Source organism: Manis javanica, chromosome 1 (assembly GCF_040802235.1).
Source record: "Manis javanica isolate MJ-LG chromosome 1, MJ_LKY, whole genome shotgun sequence".
Lineage (NCBI taxonomy): Eukaryota > Metazoa > Chordata > Mammalia > Pholidota > Manidae > Manis > Manis javanica.
In genome coordinates, this window is record NC_133156.1 from 10,737,210 (window position 1) to 10,762,656 (window position 25,447).

Here is a 25,447-nt window from a genome sequence, read left to right on the forward strand (position 1 = left end):
CGGGGTCCCTGCTCTTCCTCGCCCCCCGCGTGGAGGGCCATGCGTGCGCACAACCAAACGTGTCCTCTGGCTTGGTGGGGGCCTGGTTCCCTGCCTCTCTCCCCATGTATCTGATTGGTCTGCTCTGCGGATTTCCTAGCGGAGTGGCTGAGGGGGAGGTGATTAATGGAGGTGGGGGCTGAGAACACTTGCTGAATATTTTCAGAATATTATCCCAGTTACAAATGAGATTTTACTGTGCCCTTAAAGTCTTCACAGAGACACCCTGGTGAGGCTGCTCTTCCTTCAGCCACCCCGGAGCGCTGGCTACCTGCCAACAGCCGGGCCTGCATCACTCCTTCCGGGAGCGTGTGCTCCCTCCTCCTCGCATAGGGGTGTGCACACAACGGTTGCATATAGGCTCAAAAATTACCCACCTTTCCAAAATTCATGGAACAGCCACAGCCCTGCTACAGAGGGGAGTGTTCAGGGATGCTGCCCTTGAGGCCACACACTCAACTGGGAAGACAGACACTAAATAAGGGGTCACGCAGATGGTTACAATTTGGCAACAGCCACGTGAAACTGTGCTTGGCACTGGCCAGCTCTATGACAGTCGCCAGATCCCATGACCTCCCTAAACGCTTATCTTGAGCAGTTGACCTCCATCACACCCACCTCAGGGGGTTCCTGTGTGTGTTAAACAAGAGAAAGTACGGAAGCTGCCATGTTTTGGTCCTTGAGGATGGCTCAGGTTACCAGCTATGATCATAACCCTTCGCAAGCAGGGAGCATACCATGCCCAAGTGTACCTTGTGCCTAGCACAATGTCCTCAATACACACAAAAAGAGAATTTAAAAAAATAGAAAAATGAGAGTCAAATTAATGTAACTTAGACACAGTTGTTATCTATTAAGTACAAATTTTCTTTCTATAATTAACTAGTTTTGATAATCACTAAAATTATGAAGATGTTAGCAAATAGGTAAAAAAATAATTTGTTGACTACACACACACACACACACACACACACTGAAGAATGCATGACTCTTAGGCAGTTTATTCTCTATCACATTATTTCATTCCAGCAATTTGTTAAATCTGGTATCTGCACAGTAACACCTTCATTTAACTGGCTCTTACCTATAGACCTTCACCTAATAACTTTAAAGATATTTACTCAATTTCCTTGGTTTTAAATAATTGCTACTTTCCAAACTTATTTTCTAATTTGCATGGTGAAAAATTTGTCTGGACCATATTAGAAAGTCCACCCTATTAATTTTCCTTTCTGTTACCTAAAATGTACAGAAGCTAGACATGTACAATTAGGAAATATAACTAACTAAGGGTTATGCTCCTGGTAAGATGAAATTCAGTTAACAAAGATGGTCAAAAAACACCTTCAGCTCCTGGGATCCATAATAACCCCCTCTCCCCCACCAAAACACACATTCCCTCTGTAATACTGTGAAGGCATTCCAGAAGTTTTTTAAGCAATGGCATATTCTGAAGTATAGCCCAGGGCTTGCAGTAGTATGTCATCTGTAGGTCATGTTAGTACCTGTATTTTGTACAGACTAACTGACAGAAGTAAAATACATGACTGAGCCACTGAAATTACCAGGGTTGCCTGCTTTTCTATCACTGTCATCAATCCTAATTTTCTCATCTGAAGAATTTTCAAAATTCCTGATGCAACAGCTTTTAGCAATTTCTTATAAAAAAGACACTGCTGTACTTATGGCTGAAATACATGGAAAACCTGTGTGATGCCAAACAGGTACATATTGCTGCAGTTCAAAAAAGTGTCAGATAAAAGTAAACTAGCCATTTGTAGTTACAACAAAAAAGCAGCAACTAAATATTATTCTAATTCTTCATATAAAAATAGTATCAACTGGCATTATTTTATAATGTAACAATAACAGGAGCTATATATGGGCTTTCTTCTATTCTCATCTCCTTAGTTTGAAAGCTCCAGGTGTAATCCTCATGGGGTCAGCTGTGAGTGATGGCTTGTTTAGGGCTGCAGTGCACTGAAGGCCTTAGAATTCCTTCTAATCTATAGGTCACTAAGATACATCACACCCCACATAACAACAGCCACAACACCCTTTGCAAGATAATTGATCTCTAACTTGCAGAGCAATTCAGTCTCCTCCTTCACTGGCAGGAGTCGAGCTCACCAAATGTGACCCATCACACCCTTCCTGCTCCAAGGCTACGTTATGCCAGTACTCACTCTTTTCTTAAAAATTCAGAATTATCTTATTTCAAATAAGTCAGCTTAGCAGCATCTAGTGTTACTCTACTTTCTTTCATTTTCAAGAAAATACTGTGCTTTTTTTTTCTAAGATAAAACTTTTCTAAGATAAGTTAAGGAGCTGAAGGTAATACATATTAAAGAAGGCAATGGAGTGCTCACTTTTATAATTAAATATATTGAGAGTGTAAAGGCACCAAGATTAATGTCTCATACGTTAATAACGTGTGGTCACTGAAAGCAGAAGGGCACAAATCTGTCATAATGGTCCTTAAGTACTAGCCACACATTATTACGGGGACCTCTCGTGGCCTGGCAAATGGCCACATATTATTCTCCAAAATCTTTTCATGTAGTTCTTAATTCATTTCAATTCAAATGCAGTATGGGACTGGCTCAATATTTTAGAAGACACAATAAGTTTTAAGAGGGAAAACAAGTTCCAAAAAGTGGTTATAAAATAAATGTAAACTATCATTTAACTTACAGACCTCCACTGCTTTCATTTCAAGAACTTAGCACTGTGAAAGGCTTGTTTAGACTGTACTTTGGCTTAAGAGGGAAAAAGTTATTGCTGAAATTGTATAAATCATTTCAAATACTGTTTGATTTTAACTTTTAAGTGTCTAAGAGTTTCTATATGTTCTGAGAAAGTTTGGTTCACTTTTCACTCTCCATAAATCAGCAAGTATTTCAAAGCTTCTCTGAGACACAGAAAAATACACACATGTGAAAAGAATGATTGCATCATTAAGTTAAGGAGCTGAAGATAATACATATTAAAGAAGGCAATGGAGTGCTCACTTTTATAATTAAATATATTGAGAGGTGTAAAGGCACCAAGATTAATGCCTCATACGTTAATAACGTGTGGTCACTGAAAGCAGAAGGGCACAAATCTGTCATAATGGTCCTTAAGTACTAGCCACACATTATTACGGGGACCTCTCGTGGCCTGGCAAATGGCTGTCCTTTAGGAGCAGGGATCACCCTCAAAAGGCACTGGCAAAAGCACGCTGGACATACAAAGGTATCCCATCCTTTTTAATGTGTAAATCTGCTTTTCCTGCTCTCACCCAACCAACATGCAACTGATAAAATTATCTTTCCTACATGCCATTTTAATCATTTAAATTCTCCATCAATAGTCATTTCCGATGCTGACAATACTACTACTACTTAACATTTGTTTTGTGTTTACTATGCGCCAGGCATTGGGCTAAGTGCTTCGGACATACATCATTCATTCCATCCTCACAATAACCGTATGGGTTAGGCAGCGCCATCTCAGAGGTGAAGGTCCGATGATTAGCGCTGTGGTCTGGGCTGTCTGATTCCAGCACTCTGACTGCCATACGGGGTTAACTTCCCCTCCTCAGAGGGGCTATTTCCCTCGGCGATTACTCCCCTCCATGAAACTCCAGCTCACACAACCCGCCTCCACAAATGACTTTCTCACTCCTGTCTTTGTAATTTGAATATGTGACTCTCTGTCCTGGAATGTTCTCTTCTCTCAGACACACATACTAGCCCTCTTTCAAATCATTAGTCAAACTAGGAACAGTCCTTTAAAACCATAAACAAATCAAGGATGTTCAGTATCGCCATTATTATTTAGCATTATTTTGCAATTTCAAGCCATTGAACCAGTCAAGGACATGTGGAAGTATATAAATATTGGAAAGGGGCAGCAAAAATATTATTTATATAAGTTATGAGATATATGATGTACATGTATCTCTATGTAAATATATGTTTATAGAAAGAGACCTATCTGGAAAACCCACAAAATCCAGTGAATAAATATCAGAAACAGTAAGCATTAAGAATGTCACCCACAAAATCAACAAACCAAAATAAAAGGCTTTCTATGTACCAATGATGAACCAGATGGAAAAGGGAGGGGGAAATATACACCCATTCGTAAGAGCAAAAAAAAAGAAACACTCTTAGAACAGGAATACATTTCACAACATGTATGAGGGACTTTCAAGAACATTATAAATACATGACAGTATGATAGGAAGAGTGGAGCGAAGGCACCTGTATTAAAAAAACAAACAACAATCAACAGAAAAACACAAATGATTATATACCTTGGGTAAGGACTTCTGAAATGAAAACTTACAAACAACTCTTGTTGTATATGAAAACTTAGCAGTCACAGAGGAGGCCTTTTCAAATCTTTGGGGAAAAATGGGTTATTCAAAAATCAATTAGAAAACCTAATGCCAGTTCCAAATCTCATACCTGACACCATCATGAACTCAAAGAGTCAAAGATTTAAAAGTGAAAAAAACTGTAAGAGTACTAGAAGAAAATCTGGGCAAAAATTTAAATCCTGTTAGGCTACCAAGTTCTTTGTAAGCATGAGAGAACTTGAAAGAAAAGTCTGGTAGATTTAACTAAAAACAAGTTACAAAAACAAACCATTCTGAATGTGAAAAATCATAAAAGAGGCCAAAAGATAAATATCAAAATGGGGAAGATATTTATGACAAAAAGGATAAAAGGTTAACATTGCTATAAAAATCGGTAACAAAAACATCAACAAGACGGGAAAGACAAAAATAGGCAATTCACCCCCATCTCCTGTAGAGATGGTAAATGCCATAGGGGAAGATGTTGACTTTACTTGTAATAAAAAATATGCAAGCAAAAATAAGTTACAGAAGTTGTGGTCTAGATTGACAACTTAAAATCAAATCAGTAATCAGGGTGGTCAAGGGAAACTATCTGGATCTTAACTCGCAACATGTACTGGAATAAAAATTGTAAATGTACCTATCTTTTAGCCCAGCAATCTCACTCTTAGGAATCCATTTTAAGGATAGAGTAGTCAAGTGTACAAACAGACATGCACCCACAGGGCCTGCAGTCCTCTTATGATATTAAAAAATAGGTCCAGAACTTGAACAAGAGCTGGGGCCAGGAGGATCAAGCTCTGAGGCAGAGTTTCAGAGTTAGGGGAGGGAATGAGTACCAAATGGGCTTGGGAAAGCACACCAGAGGTGAAGCAGAGGCCACAGTTTGGCATGCAGATAAGTGTCAAGCATATTGTCTGCTCTGCACAAAGGATCAACATATTGTGCCTGGCATGCAATAATAAAAGCCCTTGGAAAATGATGAACAAAAATTTACAAAGTCTAAACTACATTTCATGGGGGATTAAATTAAATCCTAGTAAAAGACATGTAAGGCTTCAAGATGATTTGGCAAAGGGACTCACATTACATACTCAGTTTCAAATAAGTTCATTCATTTCTATTTATTAATGTGTGTATAAGTTTTATGCAGGCAAAGAATACAAATTCACTTTATGGTCTCCACCGTGGCACTTCTGCAGAGTGCACTGCAGCAAAGACCTGCCCAATGCTGCCAGGAGGCTGGTTCTCACCTCACAAGCCATTTCTTTTAGGATGCACCTGTTCTGAGGCAAGAGTGTTTGCATTCTCAACCTCCAAGATCACTTAAAGAAGAGAGGGAAAGTATTTAGGCTCCAGGGCAGTGGATTTTATAGCCAGAGCTAAAGCTGTGGGGAAGGGGAAATTCCACTCTGAGTGTAATTTAAGCTTAGCCCTGATACTTCATCTCAGCTGGGCTGCCCAGGCACAGAAAAGGCCTACATCATCACTGTCATTTCAGTTACCTGGACCTCTTAAATAGTACAGAGGGAAATGAATGCCTATGTCACTGGAAGCCAACTGAAAGTATGTGTGTTGGTGTGTGTCTGTCTTAACACCTCTGATTTTATAAGGAATACATTCTCATTATACAAAAACTGGAAGATAATGAAAAATACAAAAAAGAAAATGAAACCCTGAATCTATGACTCTGTGACAAACATTTATTAATACGATAAAGTTGTGTTTGGTTTGTTTTCTAAAGACGAACTCACACTATCTACAATTTTATACCCATTTTTCACTAACCTGAGTTTGCGAACATTAATGGGTGTATACTATTTCATATGGACTACAACAGGATATGCTAGTTACGATTCCAATAAATGGACCCTAAAATCTCGGTGGCTTCCAACAACAAAGATTTGTTCCTTGAGTACGTGCCCTCTCGGGTCAGCAGGCGCCTCTTGCGTCATCAACACCAAGGTCCCCATGCTTTTGGGGTCTCTGCCATTGCAATGTCACTGGCTGCTGGGCCAAGGAGAAGGAAATGTGGATAATTGCATAGTAGCTTTTACAGGCCACAGCTGGTAATGAGACACTTCTGCTCCATTTCTTTGGTCAAATCAAGTCACAAGGTCACAATTAATGGTATGAAGCAAGGAAGTGCAATTTCACATACCGAAGGTAGCTGTGGAATGCTCTTGAATGGGCGGGCATTCAGAGGGGCCTGATGACCGGCACAGGGGCACGGCATGGTATGCTCACCCATTCCTTGAATGTGGGACTCTACAGTTTTTTTGTGAATGTGATTATCATGCATAAAGCTGTATTTGTTTTCTCTTTACTTCTTTGGGACAAATTCCTAAATGTCACCTTATCGGCTGAAGAGGTATGTAAGGTCTTCACGGTCTTGATCTCTTCTTCCAAACCAGTTTATACTCCTATGAACAAATGTAAAAATACTGATCTCAGTGGATCAGTTCTGCACTAGAGTGTTGTCTCTTTGTAAAATACTTACTAATTTTAAAAGTGGGTGTGTCATCTGTTATCCCAGTTGGACATTTTTTGAGTGCTAGGGAAGTCAAACAATTTTTCATATGTATATTAATCATTTAATTTCCTCTTTTGTGACTGACCCTTTTATGCTCTTTTGTCCATTTTTCTATGGGGGAGTATTGGGACTTTGTTGTTATTGAATTTGTATGTACTCTTTATAGAGAAACAATGCAAACCATTTGTCATAAATGTGTTAATTTTTAAAAACCAGTTTGCTTGCCTGTGAATTTTATTCATGTTTTCTGAGAGAAATCCAAATTTTTGTCATCATAGCTATTAATCTCTGTTCTCATTTATGATTTCTTCCATTTCTTTTTAATTTTCTATCCTTTAAATGAAAAAAGATATCTTTTTAATGGCTTATTTTTTTCTATTTAAGTGCTTACTCCATCTGGAATTTACTTTGTGACAATAAATTAATAACAGAGACCTCCAGTCCAAAAGCCAGGTAATACATTTACTAATTCTGCCTGTGGCACCTGAGGCAAGTACTTAACCCTCCTGCTATCCCGCCCCTAGGACACAGCTTCAAAGTCACAAAGCTTCTTAACTTCACTGCAAAACTGAATGCACATCTGAGCTTCTGCTATTGCCTAGAGTATCGGGTATAAATAATAAACAGAAATACTGTACTTGTGTTTTGCACACTAATGTGAAAACATGTCTCATTTTTCATCCATTATGATGGATTTGAGCGCTCCTCATCCAACTGCCACGTGCTCTGGGGAGACCAACCCTTCCCTGGCCTCTACTGGCAGCCGTCAAGGGGGGAGGCTCCTCGCCCCCGTCCTGAGACCATCTGCCTTGCATGTATCAGCCACCACAGAGCGCTCTGCACGCCCATAGCTCTGTGTATCCTCGTTCTGGCCTCTGCTTTCTGTATTTTCACTTGCCCCCCTGTATTTTCACTTGCCATCTTTCAACGTGCCCTTTGCTCTCTGGTTCTAACAAACCTGGATCTCTGCTGAGGATCTTACTCCTCCTGCAACTTTTCAAACCCTTTGTGGCACTGAGCTTGTAATTAATGGGTGTTTTCTCTGTTTTTCACAGCCAGCTCTAGACTATCCTCCCTGTCCTCCTCAATACCACTCCCACTTCGGTTCCCCCGACTGGCCCGTGACACCTCGGCACCTGCGCGATCACAGTTGGCGGCTGCAGCAGCAGCTAGTCCCACTCATTCCTTCCAGATGTTTGCTTTCTGCTTTACTTACACTCTAACTGATGCCACTCCTGGTAAAACCATGACGATCTCTATGACCCAAGGCCGACCTTTCGAAGGCCCTGTGTGGCAGAGAGAGCCGCGGCCCCTCCTGCAAAGATGTGCGTGCCCTCACCTCCAGGACGGGTGAGGGGTGCCTTACAGACTAAAGGGACTTGGCGGATGTGAGTAAAGATCCTGAGATGAGGGGATCACCCTGGATTATCTAAGTGGGCCCTGAATGTAAGCACAGTGGTCACTGTAAGAGAGAGGCACAAAGGTCAGTGGACAAGGAGGGCGATGTGGGAGGAAGCAGACTGGACGTGGCCAGGAGCTGCGGGGAAGAGATTCTCCCCTGGAAACTCCACAAGGATCAAACACTGCTGACACATTCATTCAAGTCCCTTAAGGCTCATTTTGGATTCCTGACCTCCAGAAGTGTAAGAAAATACATTTTTATGCTGTTTTAAGCCACTAAATTTGCAGTAATTTATTAGAGCAGCAATAGAAAATGAATACACTTTGGTCTCCTGACTCCTTGGCCGTCTCTCCATTGGCGACATTGCCCTTGGGCCTGACTCAGCCTCTCACTTGCACGGTGACAACTTCCCCCTCATTACTGTAACCAAAACCCCTCCCCAGTACCAATGTCAAGTCCTCAAGGTCACCCCCTCTCTTCACCACTTCATCTCAAACCCACTGGGCCCGGCCTGTGCCCCAGCCTCAGTGCTGACGGTCCGTGACACGGTTCTCACCTGCCTCGGTCCCTGCAGTCATGCGCTGCCTGTGCCTCAAGCCCGCTGCACCCTCCTGTGTCACTGTTCTCACCTGGTGAAGGCACAGCTCCAGTGAGCTGGCCCTGTACCTGCGGGGCTGAGCATGGCTGCACAAGCCCTGACTACCTCTAGTGGGTGGCCCTTGCCCCAAGCAGCCCTCCTTGCTGCCAGGCGGTGGCTCACCAACCCCGGACCACCACTCTGTCACTGACCCCAGCATACCTGCCCCTCTCCCTTTTCAGTGTCCCCTCTTGCCCTCGGCACTTTCCCCATTGATCTCCTGGATCACCCGTTTAGCAGTCCTAACAGGTCTTTCTCATTAGCCTATTCATGTCACTTCCCTCAGGAAAACCAAAATGAAATAAATCAAACAAAAAAACAACCTCTTTACCCTGCACTCCCTCCAACTCCGATTTCTCTCCTTTGCTTGCAGGAAAATACCAGAGTTGTCTGGACTCACTGTCTCCGACTCCTCTCCACCTTCTCCTGAAACCCACTGTCCTTGGCCCTTGGCCCCCCACCCCACCGGCACTGCTCTCATCTAGGTCTCCAGGGACGTCCCTATCGCTAAAGCCAGGTGTTGGCAGCCGTGATCAGAAAATAGCGCCCAATGCAGGGCAGCCAGAAGGCCCCGAACTTCCTAATGACAAATCATCCCACACCACTAAACTACATGCTAATTGCGCCTTGGCATAAGGACCAATGAGACCCACCAAATGGTTATGCTAATAAGGCATATGGAGCCGCACCAACCAGGTCAGAGCATGAGAACTATATAAGCAAGCCTCTCCTTCCCCTCTGGGTCCTGCCCAACTCATTTGTTTCACAAAGAGCTGAAGAATAAAGCTTTCTGCAGAAGAATCCTGCTGTTGTTGCATGCTGTTCTTGCCGGCGAGGACAGGGCACGCGACAGCCAGGAACTAACTCTCGGGCCTCAGGTCGTGGGACGTTGTGCCGGCTGACGCATTCGTCCCTCGCGCCTCCTCAAGACGCTTCCTCTGCGTGGTTCACAGGCATCCGAGCTCTTACTTCTTCCTCCTCCCTCACTGGTTTCTCTCTCTCTCATTCTCCCCTGTGGGTTCTGACTCATTCCCCAGCCCTCTCATTGCGGGCCCAGGGCTCCCCCTGTGCACACACCTGTCTCCGTGTATGCTCACTCACTCCTATGGGTGATTTCAGCTTTAGAAACAGTCTATGTGTGGATAACTCCAAATCTGTGTCTCCAGCATGGACGCTCCTCTGAACTTTGGACTTACATATCCACCTGTCTGCGCGACAGTTGCTCGTTTGTCTAATGACACCCCAAACTTAGTTTCTAAAGCTTCTTTCCTGACTGCCCTGACGGACCTGCCCTTCCCACAGTCTTCCCCATCTTGGTGGCAATGCCAGCCTTCTGGCTGCTCCGGCCCAAGCCCTTCAGTCCCTCTTGACCTTCCTCCCTTACACTACACATTCCGTCTGCCAGCCCTCAGCTTGAAGCATTCCAGGGCTTCCCATTTCATCCAGATTAGCCAAAATCCTTCCACAAAGAAGACATTCAAGTGGGCTATAAACAAGAAGAAGAGCCCAGTATTATTCAAGAGGGAAAGACAAACTAAAATCACAATGAAAAAAGGCTCCATACTCTCTGAATGGCTGAAATTAAAAAAGGGCTGACAGTATGAGCATTAGGCAGGATGGAGCAAATGGGACATCCAAACATCACTGGTTGTATGTAACTCAGGGGAATTATTTTGAAAAACTGCTTGGCAATAGCTACAATAAAACAAAAGTACACCCCACATTATTCGTGGGTACACACTCCCCAGAAACAGATGCTTACGTTCACCAAAAGCCACATACAAGAATAGTCATAGGAACTTCATTCATAATGATCCTAAATTTGAAATGACTCAATTGTCCATCAAGAGTGGGATGGATATATAAGTTGTGGCATATTTAAAGTGGAGTACTGCAAAGCAATGAAAAAGAATTACGGGAACATGCAACAAGATGGATGGATCTCACAGACGCACTACTTTATGAAAGCGGGCAGACACAGGAGAGTGCATGACAACATACCATCCAATGGTGCGTACGTGTTACCTCGTGGGGAAGGCATACTGACTGAGAGCGGGGCAGCAGGGGCCTTCGGAGGCACTGGAAATGTTGTCTATGCTGATCTGGATAGTGGTTACACAGGTATATTCATAGATACAATTTTATGGAGCTGTGTATTAGGATAGTGAACTTCCTGTAAATTATGCCTCAATAAAAAGATTTTTAAAAATCTTCTATAAATATCTGTTGGGCATCTACCATGCATAGTAACTGTGCAGGAGAAACAGTGAACCAATCAGAAATGGGTCTTGCTCTTTTGTGAATTTCACTCTCATTGGGAACACAGGAATTAATCAAACGAAATCAAGAAATTATAAACTGGGATGACCTATGTGAAAGGAAAGACCTTAGTTTTGTGAGAATATTTAGCAGAGAAACTAACTAGGTCATTTCCACAGAAGTGGTGAGGAGAAAAGAGACAGTGCTCTGGGCAGAGGGAAACATATGCCAAGAACCTGATGCCAGAGGAGGCGGGGTGTGTTCTGCGGTGAAGCCAGTGACCAGGCTGCGCAGGAACTCACAGGTGGCGAAGGTCTCTGGCCTTCAGCTTAAGGGCAATGGGACCACTGAAGGGCTTTAAGTGGGTGGGAGGTAGAGGGGTCTTGGCCAAGCCTGTACTGCCATTAGAAAAGGTCTCACTCATACTGGTGTAGATTTGCAAGAAGAAAAGTAGAAAAGGGGACACTCATTAAGGGGTAATTAGAACTGTCCAGTCCAGAGTCAACCTGGATGGGAGAAAAGCAGGAAGAACTCGAAGGGAAGGGAGGTCCTGAGAACGGCAGATCTGCTGTGCCTTTATATCTAACGGAAGTGTCTCGCATATAGGTAAGAATGGTGAGGCGGGCTCCCTCCAGGGCCAGGGGGCCAGGGCAGGGGCCACCGCAGGGGGCAGGCCTCACACTGTCAACTTCTCACATCCTATGCTCTTTAGTCATGTGCATATATTACTTTCCCAAAATATAACTAAAATATAAAATTAACATCACTCAACGGGAGGCTTCCTTGTATAGCTCTGTTGCCCCTGGCCTCCCTGTTGGTCACAAGGCATGAAGGAAAAAGGACAGTGGAACAAGGCCCCTGGGTACCATCCCCTCCTGGGTCGTGGTGAGGCATCTGTGCCCCGCTCACAGCTCACTGTCACTGTGTATGACAACATGATTTACCATAGAGGATCACCCCAGAAAAAGCTTCCTGAAATGTAAACAGCCTAAAATCTAAAAGACACATGTGTACATTTAAAATACAGTTTACCTGGTAAAGAAAGAACATTCTAATATCCTGGATTTTTATTTTATTTTAGCTAGCCTGTGCAAATTTGCCTGGGGGGGTGGGGGGGGCAATGTGTAGCACTATTCATGAAAACCAAGACAAAAATGAAAGTTGGTGACTTGGCTCAAAAGACTATATTATAAAAACAACCCGGTAGTAACAGAATTTCCTCATGTTTTAGATCAGTGAAATTTAGAGTTGCAGCTGTCCCACAAAGTGAAACCATATAAATTTTTAGAAAATGAGTCAATCATGAGATTAAAGTTTCAATTTATAACACTTCTATGTTTTAGTTACAAAGTCATAAATAAATCTAGCATGACAGAGAAGGTAAATATTTTCTCAGTTGTTTATGCAGCCAAAGAGGAAAGGAATTTAACATGTAATTAACCACTTAGGTTTTTCCAGATATGCACCATATGGTCTTTGTATGTAAGATAAAGAAAAAAAATAAACATTGTTTTGTTTAATCTAACATTTGCTTAGCAACATCAAATACTCAAAAGGAGGGCAACCTGGGCGGTACCTGCACCTCACCAAAGAGGGTGTCATTTGCACAAGAACTAGGACATAAAAATAGAAGGAAATTCTTCTCGAGGAAAGAAAAGAAAAGAAAAAAAGAAAAACGGAGTAAGGATTTTTATTAAAGAATTTAAGTTGAATTCTTTGGAGAGAAAATGATGAACTTTTAACCACACTGGGGCTCTAGTTCTATTGTTTAATAGATAGTATTTTTGTTTTTTTCATTCTTTAAACCAACATCTGAACAAGTGTGAAGTAATAGCAAAGGTCAAGAGCAGACCTCAGATTTCTATATACAGACTCTCATGTGATCCTGGTTTCACTTACCAGCCTTACTTTAGAAATAACTAATTAGAAAAAAATCTGATAGCCATTTTAACTAGATGGTAGAAATCGTTTAACAGATAATTACTTCTTATCTTCATGACATCAATTTTTCTAAGATTAAAGCTTTTAAAATAAAATCAACATTTGAATGCTATAGGACATAAGGTTAATAAGCTGTGGTACAATTTTCTATTAATGACTGAATTAAAATTGTGAGATTGCATACAAAAAACTTTGAGATGTACATTTAAAATAAAAAATATAAAAACATAATTTTTCACCTGTTTGAATGCACAGTTGTCGGACATCTATATGGATCTCTATACATATACACTCACATATATACTTTGGAGAAAGAAGTTCTTCGAAACTATCAAGTACACAGGAAAGAATATAAGCTAGTAGCAATAAATCAAAGTCTTAACACACAAACTGTGTGTGGCAATGCCACTTTCTCATGGTGGATGTTTTTATTTTTCTTCTCTTCGAGACTATTAAGAAACAAAACTCCACCCAGTATAGTAAGCATGTTAAGGGTACTCTCAAAATCGCTCTGCCCTCTTCCTTCGCATTGATTTCATCTCCCTATTTCTGCTCTGCCTTTCCACGTGGCTGAGGGGTCTGTTGAAAGCTAATCTGGGATGAGCACACTGTGTAAACAGCTGGGTCACCACTGCTTGCACTGTATCTCCAACTGGTAAATTAGAGGTTACTTTCCCTTGCACATATTATCATGATGACAGTGATGTCAGCTTAAGAATCTGCTTTAAAAATAGAGCCATTTCAAGATGGGGAGTCCTCAAATTACACACACGTTGTATACTAAAAGTTTATTAGTCTGTTATTTGGGAACTCAAAACCACATCTAAAATAAATGTTCTACAAATGATGTTCCAAGCCACCACCATTCGGTCAGTGTAACCATATAAAAGAATAGAACAGAGTGGAGCATTAGACTGTTTCAACTGTAGTAGTCAAACCAGAAGAGAAAATAATATGGTTACAATTTTGGTTTCTGCTGGTATTTGAAAAAAGTCTGTTCCAATTAGAAGATCTCCCCCCACACGGGCTGAGGTGGTGTGTGCGCTCACTGACACGCCCCTCTGGACTGACTGCTAGGCACCCCCTCTCCTGGCCCGCAGAACCCCGCCCTCCCCCACCTTGCCGCTGTGCCTTCTCTTGCTTACCCTCCGGGGTCTGGCTGCTTCACTCCAGGAGGGCTTGCTAGGCAGCGTGCCGCAGGGGCAGGGGCACGTGAGAGGGAGACACCCCGGCCCAATGCAAGTGCAAAAGGCACCTCTTTCTCATGATCACTGCAGGTAAGAAGCCTCTCTTCTGAAATTAAAAATTTGGGGCCCAAACGCATCCTGTGTACTGCTGTACTGTGCATAAGAATATCTTGATCTTTTCAGCTTTTATGTTCAGTCCATCTGTTCACAAGGGACTTGAGTATTTTGCTTAATAATGAAATGTTTGACAGCCAGCCAGACATAAGGATAATTATGTACAGACACCCCCAACAAGCGATTTCTGATACAGGCTCCGCGAGGGCAAGGATTTCAGTCTGTTTCACTCACTCTTCTATCTCCATCACCCAACAGTGTACAGGCACATAGTAGGAACTTAATAAAAATATATATTATAAATATAATATGTAATTCATTTACAGTAATCTAAATGGTGTCTATAACAATACAAATGACATAACTGGATTAAGTACAAATATATAAATTGTATGACAGTGGTTAAAACCCTTCTTTACTTTTCTTCTCTCAAGAAATAAATATATAAAATGATTTGGAAATCAGTCCTCAGTGGCTGCGCCCTTTCTGCGATGACGCCCCCAGCAGGCGGCCGCAAACCAGGTCCGCTCCCCGTAAGCCCGTAGCACATGCCACGCCCGCCCCCAAGGCCAGGGCACGCGGTGCGGCCAGGTCAGCCCCCTCCCCAGCCCCGAGCAGGCGGGAATAAGCGGCCTCCTGCCTCTACTGCTGCAGCCGTGCAGCTGTGAGAGGAGTTTGTTGTTGGATTTTAAAAAATGACGCTTTTAAATGTAGAATGAACAGTAATCACAGGAAATAGGTCTCCTTCACACAGTCTTTGTTGGTGTTTGTTCTGACATGAAAATGACCAGATATCAACACGTCACTCAATCCCAGTCGGTAACCGCTTTCCTAAAATTATTTTAACCTTAAGCAACTTTTATACTGTCAAAATACATTTTAAATTATGAATGGACAAGAAAGACAATCTCCTCAGATGTATTATGGTATTTTCATGAAATAAAGATTTACAGGTGCACAGGGCTTTCTTGTCCGTACACATCACTATTTCCAATGTGAGGTGGATAAGGGACAAAGAGGTCCCGCTGGCAGCGAGGTTTACTCGGAGAACACCGTTGCTCTGAGAAGAGCTATGTGTGGACACAGTTTTACGAACGAAATTCACAAAGATCAGTTCAAAATAGTGAGGTGCAACTGCGCCACTAACAAATCCTAAAAAACTGCAGCCTAACAGTGGTCAGTGTTCATGTTTTGAACTTGAGAAATACTCGTTAGGACAAAACTGAAGGGTCATCAAGCGAGAGAAAGGATTCATCCCAGACGTTCCCAGACATGGCCGTCTCTCAGCTGTCTCAGAGAGGTAATGGGGAGATGCACAATCACTTAGAATATTCTGAGAAGAGACGGCCATTGACCAAAAATTAAAACACTGTATTCTCAACAGAAGAGAGGTGGGAGCACCGGAACACGGCCTGCCGTATGCTGGAAGTTGCCCTCCATACGGCTTCTGAATGTCTAGCTTCAAACAGCAAGAAAGTACTAATTAAACCTGTCTTCTTGTTATACAGAGTACTTTACTGTTCACATAAATATTAATAAATTGCTGACATAATAAGGCTATTCATTCACTTGAAAATAAGCATCCATTATTTATTGTGGAATATTGGTGGAACTGCCCCTGTTCAACAGTTGCAGAATATAAGTGCATTTTTCCAAAATATGACCCAAAGAGGGATAGTGCCTAGAAATAAACTGTGATGATCCATGGTTAATAAGTCTGGGAACAGAGCACTAGAGACTCATAATGCTCATTGGCACATTGCATATACTGAGATGTCCTGCAGCAAGAAGCCTAACATGCCAACATGTAACTGATGCAACACTTTATTCCCAAAACAAGTTATTCACGTACTTAAAGAGGTGTGAATATGGATATAATCCTTGTTTAAAAGTTTAGATCACATAATGTACATATAATTCATACAGGCTCTGTAAATATTACAAATACTCTGGAGGTTGTTTATATTTCCTTTTTTTCTCATTGCTTAATTTGAGGGAATAAAAGGATCCATTTGGGAGAAACCCTTTCTGGAGATAAGTTTATTGGGGAGAACTGTGACTCTTTGGCCTGCATGGGAAGACATACCATATAGTCACCCTCTACTTGGTTTCCCAGTAAAAACCTTGCAGTCATTCCTGATTCATGCTTCTCCCTCGCTACCCTACAGCCACGTCAGCCAAGTTCCTATCAACTGTGCTCATCCTGCCTTCTAACTGTTCTCAGACCCATTCCAGTCTTTCCATGTCCATGGTGTCTTATCCTAGTTTAAGCTGCCATCAGCTTTGCCCAGCTCGGTCAGTAACTCCCCAACTGCTCTCCCTAAATCCATCCTTTACCCCATATATTGCAGCCAAAATAACTTTTCAACATTTAGAAATACTTCTTATATATGCCAAGAATATATTTCTACTAATAAGGTAAAAAGAATGACAAAATGATCAATGATCTCCCTTCTAATCACTTAAGAACTACAATATTTCCAAGACTTTGTGGTCCCTTTCCTTACTCCAGATGCACCATCTGAATCTTGTGTTTATTATTCTTTCCCTTTTCTTTATAGTTTTACTACTTATGTTATCTATGATAATATACTGCTTAGTTCACATTTTGAACCGCATTATAAATGGACAGTTTAATTCTTCTGACTTTTTATACTTTATATTGTGCCTGTTAAGCTCATCATCTGTGTTCCTCAATTTCCACTGATGAATAGTATCGCAGCTGAAGAATGTGTTCCAATTTACGTACTTTCCTGTTACAATCTCTCGGGTTCTTTCCAGACCCTACCTGCCCCTTTCTTCCCATCTACAAACAGTGCTCCTACAAACCTTCCATTTCATAACACCTGGTACATAAGATGATGTCTACAGGTTACATGTACGAGCTGAGCTGCTGTGTCATAGGGTTTGTTCATCTTCAACTCTGACAGGCAACACCCAGGTTCAACATGGGTGCTCTAGCCTGCACGTGTGACTCCATGCCCTTGTCAACACTGGGTACTGCCAATTGTTTGATTCTTTTTGCCAAACTGGTAAGAGTAAAATGATATCCTAAAGTGATTTGAATCTGCACTCCCTGATTAATATGGGGGTCATTTTATACGGCTTCTTACCTGTCCATGTACTTGCCAATTCCAAGCATTTTAAAAATATTCCCTTTCCAGGGTGATTTTTTTATGTTGTGTTGCTTTTTACCACAGTAAAAGGATATAATTAAAGAAAGGAAAATATATACTTTCCAAATTACACATACTGAAAGAATCTACTTCCAGTTTGCACTTTTCTTTTCATTATTTTTTACTTGTTTCTTTGATTAAGAGAAGACTCAAATTTTAAAATAGTTGAATTATCAGTCTTGTTTTATGGTTAATGCCTTTTATATTAAAAGATATAAGATAATCTAAGCAAGTACAAAAAGGGACTATCAGAAAGACATTTGTATTATATTCTACAAATTTAAAGCTTTACCTCTCACATTTGGGTCTTTAGCCCACTTTACTTGTGTGCAGTATGAGACATGTATTGAGATCTTTTCCATGTGGGTGATCAATCACTACAGCACCATTTTAAGAAAGAGTCCCTTCTTTGCCCACAGAGCTGCGGTGCCACCCGGCGTATGTTCAGGAGTCCAGAAACACGCTCAGTTGGCCTTTGGGCTCTTTTCTGTCCCCAGCGCTCTCTGGGCAGCCCCACATGAGCAGGACACCGCCTCAATTCCTACAGCTTCACCTGAAGGCTAATCCTGAGAGGGCAAGTCTACCAATTTGCTGCTGTTCTTCAGTGTGGCCACAGCCATTCTTGGGCCATTGTTCTTTCACATAAAATTCTATAATCAGCTTGTTAGATTCGAATAAATAGAATTATATTACATTAAATGTATAGATTAATTGGAGAAAAATTGATACCATTTTGATATTTAATTTTCCTGTCTATAAATATGGTTCATTTCTTCATTTAGGTTTTTGAATATAAAGGTAATACACTTTTTTCTTTTAGATATTTTAGTAGGTATCTCATACATTTTGTTACCATAATAGAATCTTTAAATTTCTTTTCAGCTTATTGATGGTAAACAGAGATAGAATAAATTTTTATGTATTGATTGCTTACCTAGAAAAGTTGCTAATCTCTCATTAATTTTAATAATTTGACTATAGATACTTTTGATTTCCTCAGCAATCATCTGCAAATAATGAGTTTGTTTCTTCCTTTCCAAAGCTTATATCTTTTCTTTTCCTTGTCTTACTATCCTGATGAATGTTGCATTGAAGAATTCCCATAAATACCCTCATTTTATTCTTTATTTTTTATGAGAATGTTATAGGTTTACAGAATGAACTGACAAATGAATGAGGAAATGCAGAAGTTTCTAAGAATAGAACATGCAAATCTAAACAAGCTCTTCTCGGACATTAAAAAAAAAGACAAGTCTTAAAAGAATGTCTTTCTTCCCTAAATGTAGCTATGCTTCTTGTAAAGACCTTTTAAAACAACTTACTCAAAGAGCTATGGCTACTGACAATGAATAGGGAAAATAATTCCTGTGAAGAAATAAACCTTTATATTTTCTCAAAAGGAACTAGGACAAGGATAGTAGAATTAACAACATCCTTCCTTCTAAATTAAAAACAATCTACTGCTGTATTAGAATTTGTTTGTCACTGTGACCTCATCTTTGTATATTTAACTATTACACAGAAGAAACCCAGATGGTAAGGAAGTTTGAGTTCTATTCAAGACCGAAGCATTGTCAGACCTATGAGAAAGAAAAGCGGGAGCAAGCCACTCTGCCAAGTCGAAGTTCTGCAGCATTGGGAAGTACCCCAGTTCCCCCTGATCCTGGCCTGCCTATGACTTCACTGCTTACTGCAGTTGTAACTACAGGGAGTTTAAGTCACTTGCATTTCAAAGCTAAGCAAAGAAGCAGAAAAGAACATAAAATGCACACAAAACTGCACAAACACAAAAGCACGTGAATGAGGCAATGATCTATAACCTGGAAAAACCTATTAAAATCTAGGCAACTGTTATTATGATTTATTCCACTGATAGATTATTCTTATTACTAGACATTCTCACTAATAGATAATCCAGAGCTCAACCGTACAGAGCATTAGAACAGTAAATTACATGTAGGGTCAAAGACAGGTAGTATAACTAGCATGATGTATCTGGAGCAAGTGAGTAAGATTCTAAGTCAATCAAAGCCATAGACAAGGGAAGATAAAACACCCTGGTAGTTTATTGCCTGGTAGATATGAACTCTTCCCATGCATGTTTCAGTATTAGGGCCTGAAGATATAGTGGGAGATTATAGTTCAGTTTACTGATTAACTTCAGTTAATCTCTTCAGTGCTAATCTCTTAGCACAGCATGTGCTGGTATCTGGTACTGTAACAAATAAACCCACATGTACTCGGCATTTTCCAGTTTACAGAGCACTTTCAAATCAGTTCTCTTTGTATTAGGCTGGCTAAGCTAGAAGGACAGAAAACTGGACCTACGTGTAGCCACCACACCATCAGTCAGGGCAGCCTGCCTGAGAACAAACCACCCAGAAGAAAACAGAATTGAGAAATGAAAAGAAAGAGAAACACTTCTAATGATGGTCTGTAGGAACTGACTAGATCCAACTTGCCTGAAACCAGACCGACCCCTACACCTTTCAATTTTGAGACTCAGCAAATTCCCTTTGCTGCTTAAGCCAATACGAATCATGTTTCTATTACTTGAAACTGAGAGTCCTGAGTAATAGAAAAGGGTCAGTCACATTGCTAACTGCACCGGCCAGTACTCTGCCCCACTCCCAGCTTCCTTGCAGGAGCCCTGGAGCGATGAAGAAAGCATGGCTTTAGAGGTTGGTTTTAAATCCCAACACAGTCACTTACTACCCAAGAGATCTTAGGCAAGACATACAATGCATGTGAGCCTCAATATGAGCCCAAATATGGGGATTTTACCTAATTTGTGGGGCTGAGAGTTAAGGAAGAGATGTTTTCTCAAACAACTAGAGTCTGGCACCTCGTACTCAATAAATGGTAACAATACTTCTGCTCTCCATCCCGGCAGGGCACTCACTGGGATCAGATATGTAAGACATCTAATATAATCCCTGGCACCATTCAGGCCCTCTGTAAATGCTAATTCTCTTTGCAATGAAAATGATTAGGGTTGATGATCATTCATCTTGTATTGCTAACCATTTTTCTCATTATAGAAAAACAATGGAAAAGAATATAGGTAAACTCCAAAGACCTTTTTTAAGCCCCCACTTTTTCATGAATCTCAAAAAACACTGTTAGCAGGAAGAAATAAGCACAAACCAATGGATGGATGAGGCAGTACACGAGCCAAGCATTTCTAACCTTTGCCCCATATGGGACCTTGACACCAATGTGAGGATTTCTGCAAAGGGGAAGGCGATCGTGCCCTACTGTCCGACGGGCACGACAGAAGAACCGCCCAGTGACACACACCAGGGTCAAAACGCCAGACTCACAGTATTTGGAACATAGGGTAAGCCGTAACATTTTTCCTGTGTTTCCTTGAGAATGTCTGTGGTGGAGCTCCTCAGGGGATGCCTCCCATGGTAGATCTGATCCAGAGTAGCATAGAAGACCTAGCCGGACGAAAACACCGGGTCAGAGTGGGTAGTCCGTCCTTCTACTGAAGACATGGCTGACCGAAGATGGTATCAGTGTACCAAAGTAATAATTATAAATCACAGTTGAATACATCCACAGATATAAATGTATATGGCTTGAGATATATTCTGTACCCCATTTAAGGCCATATTAATGATGAAAAGGAAAGCTCTCAGCCTTTTCATAACTAAGATTATTAAAGAATTCTGAACCTAATTTACATGGTACTCTTTACATACAGTGCAGCAAATTAGTGATCACAAAATTGGCATTTGCCTATATTGCATATATGTATATATGCATTCATTAGCTAAATCATATATATATATATATATGTATACACACACACATACACACACATATATAGGCAAAATATATAGTTTGAAATAGGAAAAAATTAAGTTATAACTTGTGACCCTCTAGACCTAATAAATCCTGTTTGGTTTCTTCCTGGCATCCTCATATATCTTAATGAGAGACATGAAATGGTCAGAACCCAAGTTTTGTGATGAGAGTTGAAAGAACCTTCAACTCTCTGAATAGGTGGGAGGTGGAGAATGGAATAGCAACCTCGCATCTGGTGAGTACAGATGTTACAAAGAATTCTGAGCAGCTGTTGGGAGATTCTGGCGCAGACCCCACATCGGGTGTCAGAGGCACAGAGGAAGCAGCTGCTGTGCGGGGACAATTCTGGCTTAACGAGGTGACCGGGAGGGAAGGCTCACTCACCTCTGAGCGGAGGACTTGGGTCACCGAAATGTAACAGGAGAATAAAGCACCAGAAGAAGTCTGAACATGAAACCTGCTGCTTACAGAGTGCTGAAAACTGATTTTTACAAAGATAGTCTAAAGTAAAATGCCTTTTCACTGTAATTTTTGACTATTAACATTGTTTGGAGTTCACCTGAAGCAAGAATGTAGAAAATGCTTTATTTCAAAGGAAAAAGTCTCACATGCAATTATGTTTCTGATATGTATCTTTCTGTTTCAAAAATGGAATTTGTAGAGAATGTGCAGCTGTTGACTTGAAAGAACTGAGGATTAGTTTGGATAAAGAAAAAATTTAAATGACCTCTAGCTTCTGGCTTCATCTAGATATAGAATTATGCTTCTAAATTATAAAGTCAAGTTTAAACCTTCCCTAGAAAAATATAGACATTTCCTAAATAAAAATATTGTTCTACTCTAACTGGTAATCTAAACATATAGCTGAATACAGCTCTTTCAGGTCTATATTCTACAGTGAATAACAATGCATAAAGCTAATCAGAGGAGCCAAGACTACTTGTCTATGTCTTGTCTATATTCTAACAGAATAAATTATTAGGAACTCTTAAATTATAATCTCAACTGAGAAGGATCTTTGCTCCGACCTCCAAACAAATCAGAATTTAAGCGTTTCATTCCTTCACTTACACCTTTCACAAATAGAAGGCATAAACATGGAATTACTTTTTTTAAATTAAAAAAACGGAGCAAAATAAATTCGAAGTGTATAGCTTTTAAGCTCACTTGCTGATAAACCAAACAATTCTAAAGTGATGAGTCTACCCATGCACATAAGGCTTCAAGTTTGCCTGGGACTAAGAACCTTAGAGGCTCAGAAAACTATGAGTCTAATTTTAAAACAATGCATGACAAAAAAAATTCACAATTTTAAAAACACTGTTAATACCGTCTCAAAAGTCCGAAAGGCTCATTTCCTTTCCTCCCTTATCTGTCTTCACTGCACACGGGGACTATTGTGTCATATGGAAGCTGGAAGCAGCAGCTCCACGGCAAGAATTTCCCCCCTCCCCACCCCCACCTTCCTTTCTCTTCCAATCTCTCCCTCCTACCCCCTCTCTCTAAGGAGGCTATCCCTTTGGGAGGCTGGGAGGGCTTTCCATTTTAGAAGAAAATCACTGGAACAATTGTTCAAAATGCAAGCCACAGCACACACTTTTAAAAGGTAGAATTTCCACTGTAGATATCAGCAACTCCAAAGACTTTTGCCAAGAAATGCTAATTTTTTTCAAATAATTCAGGAATCCTTTTTCAACTACATTGATAGGAATAGACATTAAATAATGTAAGTCAATCATGAATTCATGATTTTGTCTATAGTACGTATTTTCTTCACTGAAATATATATTGTAAGGTACAACAAAACCAGAGCTCATAAGCACTGAATTTTACAAAACTATAGCAATTAAGTAATGGCTACAGTTTTAAATAGGTAACTGGATCATTATGAAGTGAATATGGCCTGAGATGAAAGATGGGTGTTTAAGGTCTGTTTATATAACTCTCAAGATCTGATGAAGAGAAAGACTTCCATAAACAATCACAATCTTAGTAACTACAAACAACCAAATACACCTGAAATCAAGACGGTCCCTGAAAATTTTCTATTCTTCATCTGGAAACCTGGAAAAGTGGTCTTGAATATTGCCTAAAACTAAGTCATCACTGTTTAAACTTCCTATCTAAACACACACATTTTTAAAAAGATGCAAAGTGAATAAAAATACATAGCATGGCTAATGACTGAAAGGAGTGACTTAGAAGTCATGTAACTTTTCAAGCTTTGATTTTCCCGACTGAAAATGGGAAATAACCTTACTTAACATCCATTTCTAAGGACAGTGTGAGGACTGGATGAGTCAATTTTGGTCAAGTCCTTTGAACTCAGATGAAAGAAGTTTTAGAAGTATAATTATTATAATAAATGTGTAGCATTGGCAAGGACTTAAGGTCATATATTTATTTTGAATAATCATCACTCGGAAAAACTTCAGAACACGGGCACATACCTGAAGTTGCATATCAGCTGCAGCACAAACCTTTTTTGATTCACAAAGGCGAGACACCATACTTCTGGGCAGTGACTTGAAAACCAAAAGAATACAGATGTGAGTAAGTTGCTACTAATTCATTGCACTATGTACTTGTGAGGCAGCAAAGTTAAAGATAGCATCAAATGAAAAAATATAATTTCATTATGGTTTATAAATAACAACTTTGAAATATTTTAGTTGACAAGATAACAAAGGATGAAGGACTTCATTTAATTTTAACAAGTGGTGATTGTCAAACGGGTTTGTACATGAAAATCCAGCATTGTTGGGAACTAAGGCAGGTGGTATGAATCTTTCAAAATCTATTAAAAACCTTAGTAAAAGCTCACACTTTGGTTACCAATGAAAACCTGTTCAAGTGTTCTACTGGCTCTTAAGTGCATATAATGACTGATGATAGGAGTAAAAGACTAAAATATCAAGAGATAAAGTATAATTCATGGTTGCAGCCACTATTAGAGCTGAACTGATATCCTAACAAATAACCATGGTAATGAATTGCACATTCTTTTATTTTCCAACAGCAGAGCTTGGAAATTCAGTGTAATGTCCCTCCCTGATTTAAGGCTTCCTCTCTGAGCTTAATTAGGCCTAACCATATAAACATCACATATTCTCTTCAAAATAAACTAATAATGTGGTTTGAAGAAGTACTTTAGTCAATCTTACTCTACTTTAAAATCATTAATATTGATGTTTATTGAAGAAAGCTAGAACTTTATACAACTCTATAATCTAAATTAAGCTGAATGTCCCTCTAAAGAGAAATGCTTTACAGAAGAGACCTATCACTTGGCACTAGAGTTGTATAACCACCAACAAATGCTATATGAGCTGTCTGCTGGAAGGGGAACCAGGCACTTCTTGCTATCTATCTATCTATCCATCTACCCATCCATATATCCATACATCTATATCCATCCATCCATCCATATCCATCCATCCACCCATCCATCCATGTCCCTAGGGCCTAGAATGGTGCCTGGCATACAGCAGACACACAACAGGTATTTGCAGAAGAAATGAACACAAGAGTGATCATTAAAAAGTGATTGCAAAAGTGAAAGACTATAGTACTATACGGCAAAAGCTCATACAGCAAACCTCTCTCAGATATGACAGCCTTTCCCTTCTCTGTCCATTTGGTCATAGGAAAAGCAAACCAAAAAAAAAAAGCAATTTTCAAGAGTTAGGACACAGACTGGAAGACAATGTATAGTATGAATTCTGGTTGAAGTAAAAGGCCTGGGGCTTTCTGACAAGAGGGGCACCCACCTCGCATAAAACAAAAATTTCCTCCACCAGGATTTTAAAAGCAAGATTTAGTTAAGTCATATATGCCAACAGCTTATACCAAAATGTTCAGGTTTCCTTAAACTTTACATTATACCTTCTGTTGACCTGGCTCGTGCTGTACTTCTGTTTTCCATTCTTCACAAAGCTTTGATAGTTTTATTTTCATAAAAATAAAAGTACATGTGCAAGGATGGTATTTTCTCA

General features: G+C 40.4%; 1 protein-coding gene across 1 annotated transcript in view; it reads right to left on the reverse strand.

Annotated features, from left to right (window-relative positions):
* Window positions 1–25,447, reverse strand: part of MIPEP (mitochondrial intermediate peptidase) — a 200,453-nt gene that overhangs the window by 65,094 nt on the left and 109,912 nt on the right. Inside the window, exons 15-16 of the mRNA XM_073227530.1 lie at window positions 23,903–23,977; window positions 20,963–21,082 (exon numbers count right to left, since the gene is read on the reverse strand). Of these exons, the coding sequence (XP_073083631.1) occupies window positions 20,963–21,082; window positions 23,903–23,977 (195 nt within the window). The remainder of the gene's footprint in view (window positions 1–20,962; window positions 21,083–23,902; window positions 23,978–25,447) is intronic.